General features: G+C 42.2%; 1 protein-coding gene across 3 annotated transcripts in view; it reads left to right on the top strand.

Moving 5' to 3' along the window:
* msh3 (mutS homolog 3 (E. coli)) overlaps positions 1 to 19,017 on the top strand; it is a 45,974-nt gene extending 26,957 nt beyond the window's left edge. Inside the window, exons 20-24 of one of the 3 annotated variants that reach the window (XM_058070970.2) lie at positions 121 to 278; positions 7,656 to 7,842; positions 15,976 to 16,108; positions 16,467 to 16,635; positions 17,634 to 19,017. In XM_058070970.2, coding sequence (XP_057926953.2) covers positions 121 to 278; positions 7,656 to 7,842; positions 15,976 to 16,108; positions 16,467 to 16,635; positions 17,634 to 17,715 — 729 coding nt within the window. In that variant the 3' untranslated portion in view covers positions 17,716 to 19,017. Of the gene's footprint in view, positions 1 to 120; positions 279 to 2,741; positions 2,863 to 7,655; positions 7,843 to 15,975; positions 16,109 to 16,466; positions 16,636 to 17,633 lie in introns of those variants that run through there. The other 2 variants (XM_058070973.2, XM_058070971.2) reach the window with 2 other exon arrangements.
* The last annotated feature ends 2,416 nt before the right edge of the window (positions 19,018 to 21,433 follow it).

Raw genomic sequence — 21,433 nt, 5'->3', positions numbered from 1 at the left:
AAGCTTCCAATCCACCCACCACCTGGGATGTGTAGAACTGCATCCAAATATCTTATTATATCTGTCATTGGCCTTCTGTCTGTGACTACTGCTCTCCTCTTTTCTTATGTCTTACTGCAGGGTGATGGGAAGAGAACAATGATCATCACAGGCCCTAACATGGGAGGGAAGAGTTCCTATATTCGCCAGGTGGCTCTCATCTGTGTTATGACCCAAATGGGCTCTTACGTGCCGTGCTCTGAGGCCCGTCTGGGCATTTTGGACGGCATTTATACCAGGTAGGAGCACAAGTCAGCTTGTGTTTTACAAGGCATTCAGGAGGATGTTGGTGAATATTCCACTAAAACACAGGTCAATAGAACACATGAATTATACTTTCTCTCAATCTTCCTTCCTTTTCATTTATTTTCTACCACTTATCCTCACGTGGATTTGGGAGGGGGGTGCTGGAGCCTATCCCTGCCGTCTTCAGGTGAAAGGCGGGGTACACCCTGGACTGGTCGCCAGCCAATCGCAGGGCACATATAGACAAACAACCATTCACATTCACATTCATATCTATGGACAATTTGGAGTCGCCAATTAACCTAGCATGTTTTTGGAATGTGGGAGGAAACCGGAGTACCTGGAGAAAACCCACGCATGCACGGGGAGAACATCCAAACTCCACACAGAGATGGCCGAGGGTGGGATTGGGGTCTCGGGTCTCCTAGCTATCAGGTCTGCACGCTAACCACTCGGCCAATAGTCAATACAACATTTTATGTATAAATGCTTAAAATGCTGGCTGCACAGAGGGCGAGTGGTTAGCATGCAGGCCTCACAACTGGGAGATCGGAGTTCAATTCCACCCTCCGCCATCTCTGTGTGAAGTTTGCACGTTCTCCCTGTGTATATGTGGGTTTTCATCGGGGACTCCAGTTTCCTCCCACATTCCAAAAACATGCTAGGTTAATTGGTGACTCCAAATTGTCCATAGGTATGAATGTGAGTGTGAATGGTTGTTTGTCTATATGTGCCCTGCGATTGGCTGGCGACTGTCCAGGGTGTACCCCGCCTCTTGCCTGAAGACAACTGGGATAGGCTCCAGCACCCCCGCGACTCTCGTGAGGATAAGCGGTAGAAAATGAATGAATGCCTAAATGCTATCACTTTTGTAAGTGTGAGTGTTCACATCAGGAGCATTGCTGTGGATGGGTGCTCTCAAATAAAATAAATCTCAATATTATGTGGAAATTTTCTGAGCATAAAGTTATATTGTTAAGTGACAAAGTGGAAATATTAAGGATTCTTAATTTTATGAGAACACAGTTGTAGTAATATGATGACGTATCCATTTTATGGGGAAAAGAGGATATTAGGATCAAGAAAATTGTTCACATTCGTGAAAACATGGATGGACCTTAACTCTCCCATTATTCCCTCTTATAGTATTTGTATTAATAACACATTTTATGTAGATATGAAAATGCTTCATTGTAATACCATTTCTCTTCCAATTGATGGACAGTTGCCATGGTGATACTGAAGAGCTGTTATTTCCTGTTAGAGTAATTGCATATGACGAGTCTGTCTGACAACCTGAAGGGCATTTAAAAAAATCATGGAGAAAAACGGCAAACCCGTCTCCTGCTATCATCATGTAAAGTGTATTTTTAGGAGTGACGCCCCAGACTAAGGACGAGACTAGGACTAGACAAATCCGCGGTAATCTCATTGCGTCCTTTACCACCCAGGAGGTGAACTGTAGTTAGACTGTGTGCAGCGGTATGGGAGTCGTACACGTAGTACAATACGTCTTTGTTGGAGAAGATCTTTGTATTCTATTCAGCACTACGTGCACTTTCCAATCCCGACCGTCCAACATACAATATGCTGCCTGTGCACTCTGCTGCACTCATTCCTGTGATTAGACATAATGTCTTGCAGATGTGTGTAATTGTTCTTTTTTGTGGGTTTAAGCATGGTCTTGTGTATTAACTCAGTGGGAGCCAAAACCCTGTCAGCACATCAGGCTCATGAGTATCTGTGTGTGTTTTTTGCATTTATACCCTTGCAAGATTACATTTTGGATTTTTTTCAACAAAAAGAGGTTCCTTTTGATGTTATCAAGGTGGTGATTGACTTGTATTGGCATAAGCACTAAAAGTAATCCCCAGAAAAAATAAGAGAAATAGAAATGGTCAGTTCCAGGGTCAAACTGTGTCACAAAGTGAAAATTTCACAGTGTGAGCACTGAGTGTGACCAGTCACAGCGGAGTGGGTGTGGCCGGAGGCGGGCCATGGGTGGAATAAATTAAAACAGACTGCTTTGAAAATCCAAAGAAATCCAGCTGGATTAGTTGCAGATTCTGGAAGATCTAGAAAGCTTACTATGCAAGTTATCGTGTGTAGCTGCTCTATAGGAGTCCACAACTCCATACAAAGGGCTGAAAATGAGCATAATAGGTCCCCTTTAACACAGCAGTATTGCGCTTCTTAGCTAAACAATTGAACAGTAATATTTCTCAGGTACAGTAAAAGTGGTAATGATAAACTTGCACATCAGGATTAAAGTAAACCATTATTTAGGAATTAGGAAGGAATTATTGTGTGTTTTATGTGGAAGAGATATTGCAGAGGCTGCCTCTGTTTGTGTGGGGAGTTCCTATGTTGTTCAGCCAGGGGATTTGGTTAGGGGTGTAAGTTAATATTCCCTGTCTATTAGAAAAATGCATCTGATAGCTAATTAATGTCCACAGAGAGAAGAGCGCTGTCCTGTTTTCACCTCATCTGTCATCTCTACCATCAGCTTCAGTTTCTAATTGGGACTGAAGAAGAAAGTTTGTAAGCCAAGTTGCTTTGCTATTGCAGGTGATGTTTCTCTTTGTCAGTTTTGTACTCTAATGAGTGAAGGCAGACGGATGGTGTCGGTAGTTTAGAAGCAGATTTGGTGTGGGGTAATAAATTGTTGCATTGGTGTCTGATGGACTAGCCTGTCTGAGCTGATCCCCATGATTGATTGTCAATGAGCTTTAAAGCAGTGTGCCATTTCACACACTTTTAGTTTGGATATTTGTATACTGGGTTGCACGGTGGTCGAGTGGGCAACATAAAGGCCACACAGTCAGGAGATCCTGTTAGGTTAATTAGCTTGACTCTAAATTGTCCATAGGTATGTATGTGAGTGAATGGTTGTCTAAATGTGCCCTGCTAGTTCAGGTTGGACTCGTCCGCTGGGATAGGCTCCATCATACCCGTGACCCTAGAAAATGGATGTATGGATTTATGTACTGGTTGAAAATAGCCCTGTAAGAAATTCATTTTCATCCAAAAATAACTCTTGTTAGCCCCCTCACTTAAACCGTGCAAACTTTTATGACACTGCTTTTTAATCAGAATCGAGATAGGAACCGGAATCGAACCGAGGAATCGGAATCAAACGATGCCCAACCCTAGTGACAACCCACTTCTCCCTCCTTTGCCAGTCTACACAATACTGGTTTTAGTGGAAAAAAGGGTACAAAAATGCTAAATATGTCAACATTTGAGCCCACATCTAAATGGAAATATGTCTTATATGCGAAAATAACAATAACTTTCAGAAAATGCATTTGAAACGTATTTGGACATGACTCATGATTTGAATTTGAATGTACCCCGTATGGCAACACATTAGGTAAATATTTTGACAGTTACATAGTATGTAAACAGCCTTAAGTCACAGTTGCTTTGGGCTCAAATACTCATTTCCCTTAATCAACTTCCAATGATTGTATAGCCTTTAGTTAATGTTATTTTAGATGCTGGTTTTTCTGGATTTTTTTTCTTCTTCTCTGTTACGATGACTCTACCGTAAACGTTGTGGACTGTTCATATCTCTGTGATGGGGAAAATTTTGAAAATTCACAAGGGGGCAAATACAGAACTTGCTTCCCGTTGGTCAGCCAGCAGGCTCATTGTGTGCGTGTGTGTGATGCAAATGTGTGTGTGTGTGTCTGTGTTTTCTTGCAGTAAGTCCTGAAGGTTACAAAGCTTCTATCCCTTTGTGGTCGTTATGGAAACAGCCAAAAGGAGGAATGTAAAAGTGTGTTTTACAAAGAACCTGTTGTCAAACAGAGATTTCAAGTAGCCATGATGCTGAATTTTAAGTCTCCCCACTATTCCAGGAATGCAATTAGATATTTTTCAGGGTTACATAGTGGCAAATATGCAGTGGCAAATATCTAGAAATCTAGATGGTGTTTATTTCCCATCATTCCCAGTTGAGCAGTGCTGCATCCCAAATGGATTCTTCGGTTTTTAAAGTGCTGCATTTGGTGTCAGACCGCCTGTTCCCTTTTGTAGGCGGCGCACATGTCTGCTCTGGTCTATCGCAGCAGTTGCATGTCTAAAATCAGCCGTGGCACAGGATACTGCTCTCAATAGAGTGCAAACAAAAAAACAGTGTGTGAAACATTGTGGTATTGTGTAACTTCTTACATTCTCATTTAGACACACAGTTCTTTGCCGGCTTACATACAGTGGAACCTCCAAGTTCAAATGTAATGGGATTCATTCATTCATTCATTTTCTACCGCTTACCCTCACAAGGGGTGCGGGGGTGCTGGAGCCTATCCCATGATGATGGCAGATGGCAGAGGGTGGAATCAAACTCGGGTCTAGCTGCATGGCCTGTGCGCTAACCACTCATCCTACAATGGGATTTTTAAATGTTTTTTTTCCATAGGAATGTGTTAGGGGGAGTACTAAAATAGTACATCTGAATTAGGTACTGTAGGTGTACTTGATATTGTGGTCAGTGAGTGTACAGTACACACCCCCTAAATAGGAAAAAAATGCTTTGAAAGTACTCTCATATAAAAACAAAAAAAATCAATGGATGAATGCTGCTGCACGGCGGTCGAGTGGTTAGTGCGCAAACCTCACAGCTTGGAGACCAGGGTTCAATTCCACCCTCAGCCATCTCTGTGTGGAGTTTGCTTGTTCTCCCCATGCATGCGTGGGTTTTCTCCGGGTACTCCGGTTTCCTCCCACATTCCAAAAACATGCTAGGTTAATTGGCCACTCCAAATTGTCCATAGGTATGAATGTGAGTGTGAATGGTTGTTTGTCTATATGTGCCCTGTGATTGACTGGCGACCAGTCCAGGGTGTACCCTGCCTCTCGCCCGAAGACAGCTGGAATAGGCTCCAGCACCCCCACGACCCTCATGAGGATAAGCGGTAGAAAATGAATGAATGAATGAATGAATGGATGAATGCTATTACGTTTCATTATGCTGCACATGCATGTTTTTTCCTGTAATTTGTATTTAAGCTGTCATTTATTCATGTCTCCATTTTTACAGTTGTGCTGCGAAAATGCCATAAGACTGTGTGATTATGCATGCAAGCATGAGTGAAAGCAACACAATGACTATGACCAGCATAATGGAATTGACAATTAAAAAAAAAAAACACGTAAAATACGGCTAAGCATGTTTTTTGGAAAGGTGTGAGTGATGATAAATGGAGCCCATTTTTGCAATCTGTGTTTTGGCAAAAAATGAGAGACTCCAGCTGGACACTAAGAATGCACGTCTCTCATCTGCTGACAGACGCTCACCCATTTCATCGGATTGTACCCCCGTCTTTCACATGTGCACACATACACACGTAAACTATAGATCGGCTATAATTTCCCCCGAGTCTTAGTCATGCACGCACACACTTCTGTTGTAAATTAGCTAATGTAATGCAGCTGCATGCCCGCCACACCCCTCTACCATATAGCGTGTGGCGCAACCATGGTAACATTGGCGGATAATGTGGTTCATGAGGTTTGTGTCCTTTAGTGCTTTCTTTGACTAAGGAGTTTCATAGTCACATTTCATTTGTTAGATTTTGTCCATAGTTGACTGTTGTTTTTTTAAAAGCAGAGCTAATGGCCATCCCGGCGAACGGATCTTGTTTGTGACACGGAAAGCAAGACAAATGAAACCAAAACAAGTGCACATACAAAAGGAACAACATAGCTTGAAAAACAAGAACTCACCAAACTCTGGCAACTGTTAAATAGTCAACAGGGACATCCCTAGTGTGCATCATTGAAAGTTAGAATGTTGAGTTGAAGATGAATCATGAGAATCTCTTTGCAATTTAATAACATTTCAAAAGAGACTAGAGTGGCATAAACCTGTCCGCTTACCTCCTCTTGGGCTAAACTCTTCTTTACAGACAAAAGTAGGTTTTGCATTCATTCAGATATCAAGGTCCCAGAGTTTGGAGGAAGAGTAGAGAGGCACAGAATCAGGACGATTTCCCCAACCCGAAAGCGTAGGGAAGTGACCCTACGGTTGGTTCCAGAACCTAAACTGTGGGTTGGAGTGAGCCCGACTTAGTCTGGTCATAATGTCTCAACCTCTCACATAAGCTCGGGCTCCTTCTCCACCCGAGAAGAGTCATTCCATGTCCCAAAAACCAGATTAGGTCATTCACGCGCCTGCCCTCAACTGCCAACGAACACTTATGCTTGCCCCCGCAGATAGTGGGTTTATGCAGGAGGATCCTGTCTGGGTTCTTCGGCCTGGGTCCCACAGTTGAAGGCCCAAACACTAGGCACTTGCCGCCCCTCCTCTGAATCTGGCTCCAGGGTGAGGCTTTTAGTCACAAGGTCTTCTGAATTGCTCTTTGTGTGGCCCGTCATCGCTGATCTTTCTGCCTTGGTAGACCAAGGTGGATCTTTAGTTATTTTTTAAGACCAATAATTGTGTGTAGTTTTTTTTTAATTTATTTGTGATTTTTTTTTTCCATTTACACATACTCAAAATTATACATACAGTACATGCCCAAATACAATTCACCTAAGTCTTTTCATAAGTCGAGTGGAAGGTTCCAGAATGTGTTTTACATTGATGCCTAAGGCCTATTAATTTCTCATTAGTCATGATTGACTGCAGGTGGTAGTTTGTCTTTGTCAGCATTGGAGGTGCAACGGTTACGATCACAGTTTAGTATTTACCATTGTTACAAGGCAGCGAGTTACGGCCGCAAGTTGCCTTTGACATCAAAGCTATAACTGCCAATAATTTGCAATGCTATCTTTACATAACTGTAAGTCTTCAGTAAGCGATGACTGTATTGGATAGTTCAATAGAGATACTTGTATTGTTGCACCCATGATATAAATTAGGGCTGCAGCTATAGAATATTTTAGTAATTGAGTATTGAAGTGTGGCTGCACGTTGACGAGTGGTTAGCAGGTTGGCACAGCGAGTCACTTAGTCACGCAATAATAAATTAATAAACAAGTAAATGATTGTTCATTGATTTTGGGGGGTTCAAAGCACTCATTGATTTGACCAATACTGAGTTTTGAGCTGGGTTTTGGTCTGGGTTCTGGCTGAGCGATCCCATCCATCCGTTTTCTATGCCGCTTGTCCTCACAAGGGTCGCGGGTATGCTGGAGCCTATCCCAGCGGTCTTCGGGCAAGAGGTGGCGGACAACCTGGACTGGTCGCCAGCCAATCACAGGGCACATTTAGACAAACAACCATTCACACTCACATTCATACCTATGGACAATTTGGAGTAGCCTAAGAGTAGCCATGCACGCCCGGGGAGAACATGCCGTGCCATTCCATTTCATAATTTTCCATGCTATCCTCTGACCTCTTCTGTGTGTCCTGTAATCAGAATGGGAGCATCGGACAACATCTACAAAGGGCGCAGCACCTTCATGGAGGAGCTGACTGAAGCATCGGAGATCATTTCCCATGCAAGTGAACGTTCCCTGGTCATTTTGGACGAGCTGGGTCGGGGCACCAGCACCCATGACGGCATCGCCATTGCCTATGCCACGCTTGAGCACTTCATCAGAGATGTAAGTCCTTGACTTTATACATAAGTCATTGTGGGATGTGGATGCCTGTCCGATGAAGCTTCAAGTTAATAGCCTTCAACGTGGAGATTTGTGTTCATGTTTGTGCACGCCTTTGACCACACTCACTTACATGCACAGCAGGCCTGTTATTGTTTGTTATGAATACGAAGACACGAGGCAACAGGAAGGCCTTAGGAGGATGATAGCTCTTCAGAACTGAGAGAAATTAAGGAGAGGCTTGATGTATAATATTAATAACCTGTTGGGCTGCAATGGAAAAGAAGACAAAAAGTGATCCCATGGTGCCTCATTTGTTCACGGGGATGCACTGGTGCTGCAGCGGGCCTGTGAAACAGCCACATAATCAAGACAGATGCCAGGTTGCTCACCTCAGCGCTCATAAGGGGATGTCTGTGCGTCACTGTGATGTTCATGTCGGCTGTTATTATAGTGATTTATTCTGTATGGATCCAGTTGAGATGGATAGATGTGCAGATGAAGTGTATGGATCTAGGTACTGTGTACTTACAGGAAATCAAAATAAACAACTTCCACTCTTTGAGAAAGGCTTATAAGGTGGTGGACTTGGCCACAATCCCCTTTCCCTCTCCTGGCCCCCCACCAGCCTACACTCACTGAGCATTTATGCTTGGATCTGTTTGCTTATTCCATCCATCCATCCATCCATCCATCCATCCATGCCGCTTATTCTCATTAAGTGTCCAATTCGGGGATAACAGGGGATACTTAGTACACAGAAATATTTTTTCAACTTTCTTCCAAACAGTGCGTGCAACACAGCTGGTTAAACAGTAGCATACCAGAAAAGTCATTCATCGCTGTCCTTGTCGTCCTCCTGGGAACTAAATCCATTAAAGTTGTTCTCTTCTGAGTCTGAACCGAGCAAGCTCTACAATTCCCTCGCCACACATGCCGCCCTCTCTCTCCCGCTTTTGTTGTCACTCCCAGCGCCACCCCCACCTCGAGGCAAATCAGTCCCTGAGCCTGTGCTGTCCTCCCCAGCACGGAGCAGTGCAGCCCCTAGACACCCATCAGTGACAGTGGACCTCCCGACACAGCTCCACACTGCCCACATCCACCGACAAACTGGCGTAAAAGTTACTCGATCTGGAATTTGTGCTTCTGTTGTCACCTTAGCTGGGTTCAGTGCAAAATAACAAAAAATGTCCTACTGCATTGATGCAGCAGCTGATACTGCTCCATATAAATGAGACTTCACTTTGCAATTGGCAATTTGACGTCCTCCTATATAGTGATCTGTCATGGGTCAGAAGAAAAAATATATAGAAACTATACTGTGTTTCAAAGTAAAAAGGTTTTTGATTGTGGAGGAAATTGCAGCACCGGCATAATCATGGACACCATGAAACAAGCTCCTGAGAGATTAATAGGAACACTGTGTGTTCTTTTGGGGTTACTTGAGCTGACTGACTCATCCTTCTTTTTACTGCTTTTTATCCCCACTCTTTCAGAGAATGACACTGTTTTTTGTCATGGAGAGCCAAATTTGAAACAGTCGGTGCCTTTCGGCAGAGGTTAAAAACTTCCTTAAACTAAAACACAAGTGAGTCCACCTCACAGTGAGCAATGTCCAAAGTGTCAATATTTAGTATGAGCACCAGGGATGGGCGATATAGTATATCGACTTCAGCATTTATCACAATATTTTTATCACGTAATACTTAAACTAAATATACTAAATAAACCAATCAGAGAACATTACGTAATAATAGAAAAATAGAACACGTTGTTCCTAATCTTGTGGCCCATTTTCGAAATTTTCCGTTAATAGCGTCGCTATGGTTACACAAATCTTTCCAAAGAATAAATACCGACCTGGTGGAGTTTGCATGTCCTCCCCGTGCATGCGTGGGTTTTCTCCGGGTACTCCGGTTTTCTCCCACATTCCAAAAACATGATAGCTTAATTGGTGACTCCAAATTTGTCCATAGGTATGAATGTGAGTGTGAATGGTTGTTTGTCTATATGTGCCCTGTGATTGGCTGGCGACCAGTCCAGGGTGTACCCTGCCTCTCGCCCGAAGACAGCTGGGATAGGTTCCAACACCCCCTGCGACCCTCTTGAGGATAAGCGGTAGAAAATGAATGAATGAATGAAATACCGACCTAGTCCCAAGCGCCACGATTCCGACGGTGTAACGTGTGGGGTTCCTTCTTGTGGTTTGGACCGCATTCCGCACACAAAAAAAGGCAAATTAAGATATAATAATAGCTAAAGTTTTGAGGAATTGAGGAATAATAATATGGGCTGCTCTGCCAAGCAGAAGTCAGCGGGGGCCTGCATTGTAGTGCATGCCCATAATTAGGTGAGTGTATTGTTAAATAGTAGAATAAGGTTTTTATTGAATTTTGTATATAGATATATAAATTACATACTGTATGTCAGTTGTTTCAAAGCCAAACATTTCTTTTGGACAGATTCTTTGGGTTATGTAATTTTGCACAAAAATGAAATATCTCAAGCGTCTAAAGCTGGAGATGCTGCTTGTAACCACCTGTTGTATAACAGCATTGATTTGTTAGAAAGGCCTAGCTATTAAAGGAAACAGAAAAAAATTGGAAAAAGAAGTTTGCCTTTGCAGCAAAAACCCTTCTTGGTTCAGGAAGACCAACAATGGCTTTCATGCTCGCTTCCACCCACTCCTCCTCCTCCTCCTCCTCTGCTGCCACATCCTCTTCCTCCTCACCAGATATACCTGCTCGCATCAAATTCAGACTTTCTCCTCTTTTGACTTGGTTGTTATAGTAACGCACCTTTTCCTGCCCCTAGCATTCACCCGGGAGGTAGTTGAGAATGTAGATGGCTTTCATAATGCCAAGTGTGGACGAGATGGCCTTGATGGTGAAAAAGAGACGTCGAGAAAACGCTCCGACGCTACAAGTTGCTGGCTTTTATGCGTGTAGGTGTCGCGGCTGAGATGTCTTTTGGTGTTCCTTCCTTGTTAAAAAGTCTCATTGTGCCCTTCTTCTTCTCTGCCATTACTCTTTCTCCGACTTCCAGTGAGAGTCAGTATTATCAGTTATAGTCACACGAGCAGCAGGCCTTGCGGATAGCTTCGCACCATGCTTAGCACCACGTACAGATTGCGCTCCACTTTTTGCATGACCTCAGCCGGTAGAGTAAGGCTTCAGTAACAGGCATGAGGGGACATATCAGCTCACTGCAAAGCTACGGCTCATAACAGCTCACTTAGGTCTTTTGGTTTTTCGGGGGATGACACAGTGTGGCTGTAAATAGCTTGATGTGCCGCTCGTTGAAAATGCACCCATCTGCCTGCAAAGTACTAACATTGTATAACACTTGCACCGTTCCAATGAGAAACAATGCAGTGGATTTTAGATTTTTTTGAAGTGTTTATTTATCATAAGAAATACAGTGAAACCTTGGATAAGGTAATAAATTTGTTTCAGAAGGACAGGACGCTAACCCAGGGGTCTCAAACACTGCGGGCCAAATGTGGTTTGAGGCCCCCGCCTTGATATGAAAGTTTAATGTTAGTGCGGCCCGCGCAAGTTTGATATGGATGCTGTATGGTATCATGTACTCAGAAAAAATTATTACGTTTGATTAAGGTTCATGTTAAAGGCTAAAATAACTGTTAATAGTTATCCTCCCTATCTGTGTGGAAGTTGTAAGTGGTAAGTTTAAAGGAAATAACTTGAAGGCTACCGTTTAGGTCGCTAGCTCTCTAGTTTGCGAGTTAGCATGTGTCTCAAGTTGCGCAATATGTTGTAAATAAAAAAAAAGTATAAATGTGACTATAGTCGTGTTTTGTCATGTCTACAGGGCTCTGATAATGCTTTGTTAATTTTAATCTGAAAAAAATAATTTGTCTACCCACCAACTATATGTGGTTTCTTAAGTTTTATTATTTGCCGTTTTATTATTATCATATTTATTTATTATTGATTGATTGATTTTCTTTATTCTTGATTTGTTTATTTATTTTTCATCTTATTTTGTGCAGAAAAATAAAAATTACGATATTTGAGAACAGTGGAATGTTTTATCAGAGCTTTTATTGTAGAAAATCGGAACCAAAGCACTGAAAAAGTTTATATATTTTTCTGTTTTTAATAAATGCGTTTTAATAAATGGTTTTTTTTTTTGGAAAAACAAGGCCCAGCCTTGGCCAGACCCTAGCTCCAGTGGCCCCCAGGTAAATTGAGTTTGAGACCCCTGCTCTAACCGAAACGCTAACCAAATCAATTTTTCCCATAAGTTAACTGACTCCCATCCATGAAGTAAACAAACAAAAAGGTCGTCAGTTGTTCATCTTTTTGTTGAACCCAACAAGATAACAGGTCAGTCACACGCTTGCATGTAACACCTCATCTTTATCCACTTTTGCTCTCAAATGCATGCCTGCCTGAGATGAGGGCAGAGGAACTGCAGTTGCATCAAATAGGATTTCAAACGAGGAGTAGAGAAGGCGATGCCGTGCTGATACCTCCAGCCTTTTGCTCAGGCTCACATCCCTTGATACTTCCATGCATGCACATGCTGGCGTCCCGCTGTCTTTTTGACAGCATGTAATTAGGAAACGGCAATCGGAAGAGCTTGTATAGGCCCCGATACGCCAAGCGACAATTTGGAGTGAATTACTGTAGAAGAGGGAGCGGGAAGTGGGATTTTGAGGCGCTTGCTTGTGCAGTCTGTTGGGTCTCTTTTAATGTCTAAACAGCCATCGTTATTAAAAGTGCCTCAGAGTAGCTCTTCACTCTTACAGAATGCTGCACTAATTGCACACAGTGTAAAAATGTTTCGATGCTTTGTAGCCAGATCCGACCTTACCTCAATGTGGAGCCCTCCGGGAGAATTTATTTGCCCCCCCCCTTCATCGTTGATTTGCAAACGCTTACAAAACCAATTGAATGACATTGTTTTTACCACTGTCTTTAATTTGTAAGATAAGGTCTCAACCAATTTATATGATTAACAAACTTATCTGGAATACTACATTAATACCATGAACACAAAATAACTCGTTATAAATACAACTATCACCATCCAACAAATTACAGTGCAAAACACCAAAAAAAACCCAATTACTGTGTATGTAAATCTATGTGCAAAAATGAGCATGGGGAGATGTATTTATCATTCATAGTAATAATAATAAATCATTATAATATAATTTTTTATAATTTACATATAGTAATATTATATATAATATAGTATCTTAAATCTGTACATTATTTTGGTTGGGCTGCACGGCGGGCGAGTTGTTAGAGCGCAGGCCTCACAGCTAGAAGACCCGAGTTCAATTCCACCCTAGGCCATCTCTGTGTGGAGTTTGCATGTTCTCCCTGTGCATTTGTGGGTTTTCTCCGGGTACTCCGATTTCCTCCCACATTCCAAAAACATGCTAGGTTAATTGGTGACTCCAAATTGTCCATTTTGTCCAAATTGTCCAGGTATGAATGTGAGTGTGAATGGTTGTTTGTCTATATGTGCCCTGTGATTGGCTGGCGACCAGTCCAGGGTGTACCCCGCCTCTCGCCCAAAGACAGCTGGGATAGGCTCCAGCACCCCAGTGACCCTCGTGAGGATAGGCAATAGAAAGTGAATGAATTAATTAATGGATGAGAAGTTGCTATATTTTTATTCAGCTATCTGGTCACTGTGTATGTGTGTAAGTGTCAGGTCCAAGCACCTTGACAATGAAAAGGAAGAAAGAAGGCAGCAGTTTTCAATTTTACTCGCGAGGAGAACGGTTGAGATGTACTCAGACTCGCAAGGAGAAACGGAAGAGATGTACTTGGCATACAATCTCCAACCGCTCTGAGTACACTCTCCATTGCCTCCCTTTTTATTTCTGTGGGGTCTTCCCGAAGTTACAAAGTTCACAATGCAGCCTGAAAGGACAGGGAAGTGGCTGTTGCAATGTGCTCAAGCTTACACAAACAAACAGTTGATTGCATTTAGAATGTATGATAAGAATACAATTGGTGGACTTCGTCGTGCCTCTGTGTACCGCTGTGGTCAGATGTTTTCGGTTTCCTCTTTACAATCCTGAGTGTCTTGAGGCCTTTTGTTCCACACGGACACTCATCCGAAGGTCAACAGGATACAGGGCACATACATATAATATTTAAATGTGTTCAGAGTCAAATATATGATAACTTCAATGAACATTAACCTATCAGTAAGTAATCTGAAATTGGTCATTATGTTTTCATTCATTCATTCATTTTCTGCCGCTTATCCTCATGAAGGTCGCGGGAGTTGCTGAAGCCTATCCCATAGCCTATGCCATACTTGTAATCAACACAATTGCACTATCCGTAATGGATACTCGTTCATCAGGTACACAAAGGTATTCTATTCTAACCTGAATTATTTTATTGGTACTGAGAAATCAGTCTTTTCAATTACCGTACTGTGCTGGCATAAAGATGTACAGTACAAGATTGGAGCCACAACTGGAAGCAATCAAAGTGAATAATCTTCCCTAGCTCATGAACTTTCTATCAACTAATCGATAACTATCCACTAATCGCTTCAACTCTAATTTCATCTGCAGCTCTGCCCAATGAAGCTGTCAGTGCACCCTGGGGTGGTGCGCTAACGAGCGGCCGTCAACATCCAATCAGACCATTATTCAGACCGCCTGCCACTGACATAGCACTCCATTTGTTTGTACCTTTCAATGTAGGTGGACATTAGTGATTTAAAGTCATGGGCGTGTTTGTGGAATATGTGTTACATTGGGTTCAGGTTTGTGCTTTTTGTGTGTGGGAGTTGCCTGAGTCGTCTCGTTCAGAGCGAGGTATTTCTAGTGACATGTGACCTTTGTCAAACCGAGCCAGGTAGTGGGCCCGGTTCTACAGCAAGTCAGGTTCCACAGCTGTGTGTGGCTGCTGGGAGCAGAGAGCAATTTGTTGTCATCCCAGAGTGCATTATTTTTACTGCCGGTATGGGAGATATTTAATCCAACTTTCAGTATTATGTGTTCCATTTGCATCCGAGCAAGGCATTATTATAGCGGGAGAATTCAATGCATTTGTTGTGGTGAAAGACTCGTACTGCGAGGGCCAGCTGGTGCATATTTGACTTAGCGGCACAGCAATTTCATGCGAGAGTACAATCAGTAACACTCAGGCTTGTCATTGTCAAGAGAATGAGATTCAGTGTTTATGCCAAAAACCTGCAAACCTAACTCTAAAAGTGGTGTATTAGTCCACTAAGAAAGTCCTAATGCGAATACAATGTAGTCACAAATCCTCTTTGTTCTGCAGCAGAGACAGACTCTTATATAATTGTTACCGCCTACCATTCGTTGTGTGTAGTACTTTTTTTTAATTCCTATTTTTTCCCCTCCTACGTATCTCTTTTGTACTCTGATAAAGAAATGTTCATCATTATTGTCAAAATATTTCAGTAAATATTGGAAAAGGATATTTATCATCATCATTTTTAGAACTATTGCTAGCCATGACTCCCACTGCATTTTATTTGTTTGTGGAGTAGAGCGAGTTACACTTCCTGTCCCCCATGTAAAGTGTTTCATGTGGGGAATACACCGAACAATTTGTTTCCAAATTCATTCATTTTCTACCGCTTATCCTCACAAGAGTCGCTGGAGAGGCTGGAGCCTATCCCAGCTGTCTTTGGGCGAGAGGCCGGTTACACCCTGGACTGGTCGCCAGCCAATCACAGGGCACATATAGACAAACAACCATTCACACTCACATTCATACGTATGGACAATTTGGAGTTGCTAATTAACCTAGCATGATTTTGTAATGTGGGAGGAAACCGGAGTCCCCGAGGAAAACCCATGCATGCACGGGTAGAACATGCAAACTCCACACAGATATGGCCGAGGGTGGAATTGAACTCGGGTTTCCTAGCTGTGAGGCCTGCGCGCTAACCACTTGTGCAGCAGTTTCCAAATACAAACAGCCTTAATTAATAAAAAGCAACAATTGGGCTTAGTGGCGGCTTGCTTAAGTGGCAGCTGTTGGGTTAGTATTAGTGACTTTCGTCTGTTTGTTGTTTTCATACTACTCTATTACGACCATACATGTTTTCCCTAACATAATGCATCATACAGGGGCTACTAACTGTGTCTATCCTCTGCTGCAGGTGAGGTCTTTCACCCTGTTTGTGACCCATTACCCTCCCCTGTGTGAGCTGGAGAGGTTTTATCCACAACATGTGGCCAACTATCACATGTCCTTCCTCCTTAATGAGCCTGATGGGGCCACTGACAGAGACGGTATGTGTGTCTATACGCTGTATGTGCATTAAGATGTTTAGGATATTCAACTGCGACACGGTGAGTTCAGTATAGAACTGACTAATATTTTTGCAGAAGATTCCTAAAACTGCAGAGCACAGGATATTTGATAAGCGCTCTTACAGTAGGTCCTCAAAACTACAGAAGGATTTTTGCTTTAGTTTAGGTCTTTATTTATGACTATATTAGCCATTTGGTTTGTGAAGATATGACAGAGCCTTGCATTATTTTATACACATTATGAATAATAGTGAAGGGAAAAGTCCGGCCCCCGCGGCTTTCTGAAAACAATGTAGTTGAATACGTAGACCTGCTATTTGTTATGACTTGGTTGCAGGAGAAGAGGTTCGGCCAGAGTTCATCACCTTCCTCTACCAGTTAAGCGAAGGAGCTGCAGGGCGGAGCTACGGCCTGAATGTCGCCCGCCTGGCTGACATCCCAAAATCAATACTACACACTGCAGCGCTCAAAGCCCGAGAGATGGAGGACACGGTCTACCGGCGAAGGTCAGCACACACACACAGCCATTGTTCCTTAAAGGAAAGTCCTTCCAATGGAAACATTAAATTAAAATGTGATGATGCAGTTAATCAAAGCTTAAATTCTTATCACCCTTAATTAGACTCCCTTCTTTGTCCCAGTTGATGAAAATTTATATTAAGTTGCAATTTTTAACCTTTTAAAGGCCCTTTAAAGGCCAGTATGTTTATTTTAATAGAAAAAAAATCATCATCAAAACACCAAAAACTTGTGTCATTCAATTGAGTGCATCTTCTTCGGTGTCTCAGTGAGTTACGTGATGGGCATGAAAGACGATTGCTAGCTTGCATTAAGGTGGGTGCAGGATCCAATTGTCTTTCATCATGGTCAATATTCCAAACCCACCAAGTCTTCTTACTAAGTCATTCTGACATCTGAGTGTCCTGAGGATGAATTCACAGCAGCCCCAGTGACGCTAAATCTAGTATTTATGTAAGGTTTAACACTGAAATGAACCAGATTTAATCGTCGTGCCCACCATTCTGAACCAGAAATCATGCATAATATTCCTGGAATGCCTTTGTGTTTGTGTCCTGAAAGCTTTGTTTATTTCCGTCATTATTCAGAATGTACTTTTAAAGCTACATACACACACAACGGCATGTTCCCATTTAGGGTTTACTAAAAGTACTTTAAGAGAAGAAGCGAACTAACAGGCACTTTCTTCTAACGAAAATATCATTGGTTGATGACATCAAATGTCAGCTTCCTACCTTTTCCCCCCTCCTAAGACACTTGTGTCTGTGTGAGTGTTCACATCACTTAATCCTCGCTATATGAAATGTCCATCCAACACACACACACACACACACCCTGACATGCCTCTTCATCAGTAATCCCTCCTATATGAAATGTTTGTACTTGAAACTGGGAATACATGACACAGAGCGCCTTTAGCTGCTGTTCATACTGTATGTGAAAGTGAGTGTAAGCTTAATGCCCTGTGTTGTTTTTGTCTCTCTAGGAAGAACAAGAAGTTACTGTCAGAGCTTTGGAGCATCACTGATAAATCCTCTCTCACAGAGTGGCTACAGTCTAACTCCTGACACCGACTAAATACACCATCAGGACATAGATTTGCACATTATTCAGAAGCAAAAGTGTGTTTTTTTTCTGTAGCATTAATATGATGTTGTCTTCAAGTAAACAAATATTGTAAACGTGCACAAAGGATAGTGGCATTTTCTTGAAATCCTTCAAATACCAGATGATTCTTGGAGCTCTAGGGCATAGATGTCCAAACTTTTTCCACGATGGCCGCATCAAAGGGCGCATGGAGCCCATTTTGATATTTGAAAGTGTTCTAGCCAATGAGGAATTGCTAACATGTTAAATTTAAAAACAGAATGCATCTGTTATACGAAATTATTTATGGCTGTCAAATGATTACAAATTTTAATCAAATTAATCATAATTGATTACCATGTCCCACGATGCGGGAAAGATGCCAATTTCTGCTGTATTTTATAAACAGAACGTTTGTATGTAATTTGTATGTATTAACAGCTCCAAATGAACTGAACATTTAAATCAAGTTAAAATATGCCATCCATGTATTTGCCTAGGCTAGTCTCCTCAGTAAAAACATAACTTTTGAATCACACTTTGGAGCAATGTGAGTTGCATTCAAAAACACCACTGTCACGCTGCGCTGTGACATGTGCTTTTACCTTGTGTTTCTGTTTGGGGGTACTCCTGGTTTTGTTGTTATTTGCAGCTCCTAGCTGTTGCCCTGCTCCTGTGCCCCTCCAGCGCTGCTCACGCCTCAGCCACGCACCCTCCTACCCGTCCGGTTAGCCCGCTGGCCTCCAAGACTGCTCACTGTTTCTCCTGGTAATTTGTGTTGTGCCTGCGTGCACTCGGTCACGGAGCCCCCTCTTTTGTGCTCCGTCGCCTTTAGTTAATTGTGTCTCACTCATCTGGACTATTAAATCTACTAGACCTTACCTGAGCCTACTGCGTCCTGGGATCTGACCTCTGACCTCCGAAGTCCTGACAACCACATAAGTTAAACTCACAGTTTTGAGTGTGGATGTATTTTCTGGGATTTCCAAGCATACTTAAATGCAACAAATTGTACTTCCACAATTAAGAGTTACATTGGTGAAAGATGAAAATATACACGTACCGTACTGTTTTTCTTCGTCTTTTTATTTATTTAAACGACACATACACACATAATAAAGGCATTGTGATTTTCGGAGTGTCAGTGAATGCACCTCACTGTCGCGTGAGGAAGTTTCGTTCCTAGCAAGAGCTGACTAGAGTAGTGTTTGTGATACATATTGAATATGATGTTGGAATTGCTCTGCTGTTGCTGTGTTCAGGTCAGAATGCTTTTATTAAAGAAGGGCAGACTCTGCGGGGACGCTGGTGTGGCTCTGTCTGTCGTCATAGCAGAGAGATGTGGCTTGACATGATGCGCATGCGCTCATGACACTTAGCATTATTTATTAGCGTTATTAACATCAACTTATCAACGTTTTTAGCCTTTTATGTTTTTTTTGTAATTGGTAAATGTACCCAATTTAAAAAAATGTACGGCAGGTTGTAAATGGCCCTGGAGCCAAACTTTGGACTCCACAATGACTTTTACACTTCAATTGCAGTCAGCACTGATTCAAATATGAGTTTATTTTAGGCTGGCAGCCTGCATGCCAACTAAGCGTATTATAATTAGTATCAATATATCACCCTTTTTTTCTTTACTTTTTTTGTAATTTTCTTGTTCAGTGTCATTTTTTGGAAAATACTGCAGGCTGCAAATGACCCATGAGCTGCACTTTGGACAACAATGCTTTAGGGTGCTGAGGTAATGCAACTTTTTTCGTGTGCAATGCCATCCCTACGCGGCTTGGTATGGTTTTATCCAAGAGGAAACAAAGGGCAGCAAGAAAATGAACCGCTGCAGCCAAGTGGACACTGTGGCCTATAATACAACAGCGTCCAGAAGGATGACACAGCAACATGGTAAGCTAACATGAGCATGTGTGTTTGTTTATTGTGTGATTTGCTTATAGGTTCCATAATTACAAAAATGAATGCTGCAAGAACAGCAAGCAATCACTGGTTGTTTGTCTATAATCGCCCTGCTATTGGCTGGCAACCAGTCGATTGTGTACCCCACCCCTCACTCAAAGTCAGCTGGGATAGGCTCCAGCATACCCCTAGGACCCTTGTGAGTATAAGCGGCATAGACAATGGATGAATGGATGCTTTGAAATGCAAAACATTTACCTCCTAGTATTACAGCATCCTTATCTTCCACTTCACACGTAGTCGGAGCCTCAACACTCAAGGGATGTCATGCAATCACAGAGTAAAAGTTGTGGTTCGCGACAGGTTCTCTTTTGTTTTTCCTCAGACAAAAACACTTACTGAACTTTTCTTGCATGTCTCAGCATTCTCACACAATATTTGAGCATGTTGCAATTTCTAGTTTCTAGTTATTATTCCTCCTCTCTTTATTTTATTGCTCAACAGAAGCGAAAAACAAAATGTGTGGCTCGTCCGGGATTATTGTTCTTATTATTATTGTTTTTCCGCTTCACAGTTTTCCAGTGCAGCAGTATATCTCTCAATGGATTGCAGAGACAACGGCGTACTAAATTTGTGGCTTGGCTCAGAACAGGTGAGATGTTATTAATTTTTTTTTGTCTGTGCCAAAATATATTGGACTTTCTCTGATCATAGACAAAAAAACAATGATATTGGTTATGGTGTTTTGACACATCTAATCATATTTCTACTCATCCATGCTAGCACTCATAATTGTTCATTTGCATAGTATCTGGTGGATTGCTATACTGTATGTCTTGATGTACCATATGCAGTATGTCACAAAAGTGAGCACATCCCTCACATTCCACCAACAATTGTATTACTTCTATACTACTGTTATACTATATTACTATTACTACTAATTAAACTTGAATATACTTTAGAGTAGTCCCTGTAGTCTGGTCCACAGGTGCTCGGTTGGGTTCAGGTCTGAAACCTGTAATCTTGGAGGTGTGCATGAGCTCATTATCATGTTTCAAAACTGCCATGCCGCCCAATATCCCGAGGGAGGGGGTCATGCTGTGCTTCACAATGTCACAGTTTGTGTTTTCATCAAGAAACCGCAGCTCCCCAGTGATGGCAAAACTCATGCATTGGAGTGTAACGGTACATGTATTTATATCCGAATTTTGGGGGGGTACCGAAGAGAGGTATTCATATCGTTACACCCCAGATCATGATGCTGCCATGACCCACATGCTTGACTATATGCTGCCAGCTATTTGAACAATAATGGTTGTGTGTTGACTCATTTTCAGTAGATAGTACATCTATACTGCTTTACAAACTATACACTGGCTACTCTAAAGTACAGCTTATTCTTGAATAAAAATGGTTGTTGATATATGATTGTTACTTTTGAGATAATGCCATCCATCCACCCATTTTCTATTGCGCTTATCCGCACTAGGGTTACGGGTATGCTGGAGCCTATCCCAGCTGTCTTCGGGCGAGAGGCGGTGTCCACTCTGGACTGGTTGTGAGATAATGTATTTCATTAAATACCATATATAAATAATGATGCATATGTTTACACTGCGCTACACGGCGGCCGAGTGGGTAGCGCTAGGACACCCAAGTTCAATTTCACCCTTGGCCATTTCTGTGTGGAGTTTGTCCCTGTGAATGTGTGAGTTTTCTCCGGGTACTCCGGTTTCTTCCCACATTCCAAAAACATGCTAGGTTAATTGGCAACTCCAAATT

The sequence above is a fragment of the Doryrhamphus excisus genome, linkage group LG3, assembly GCF_037039965.1.
Source record: "Doryrhamphus excisus strain RoL-2023G ecotype Guam linkage group LG3, RoL_Dexc_Guam_v1.1, whole genome shotgun sequence".
Taxonomy (NCBI): Eukaryota; Metazoa; Chordata; class Actinopteri; order Syngnathiformes; family Syngnathidae; genus Doryrhamphus; species Doryrhamphus excisus.
This window is presented reverse-complemented; position numbering and strand designations above follow the sequence as displayed.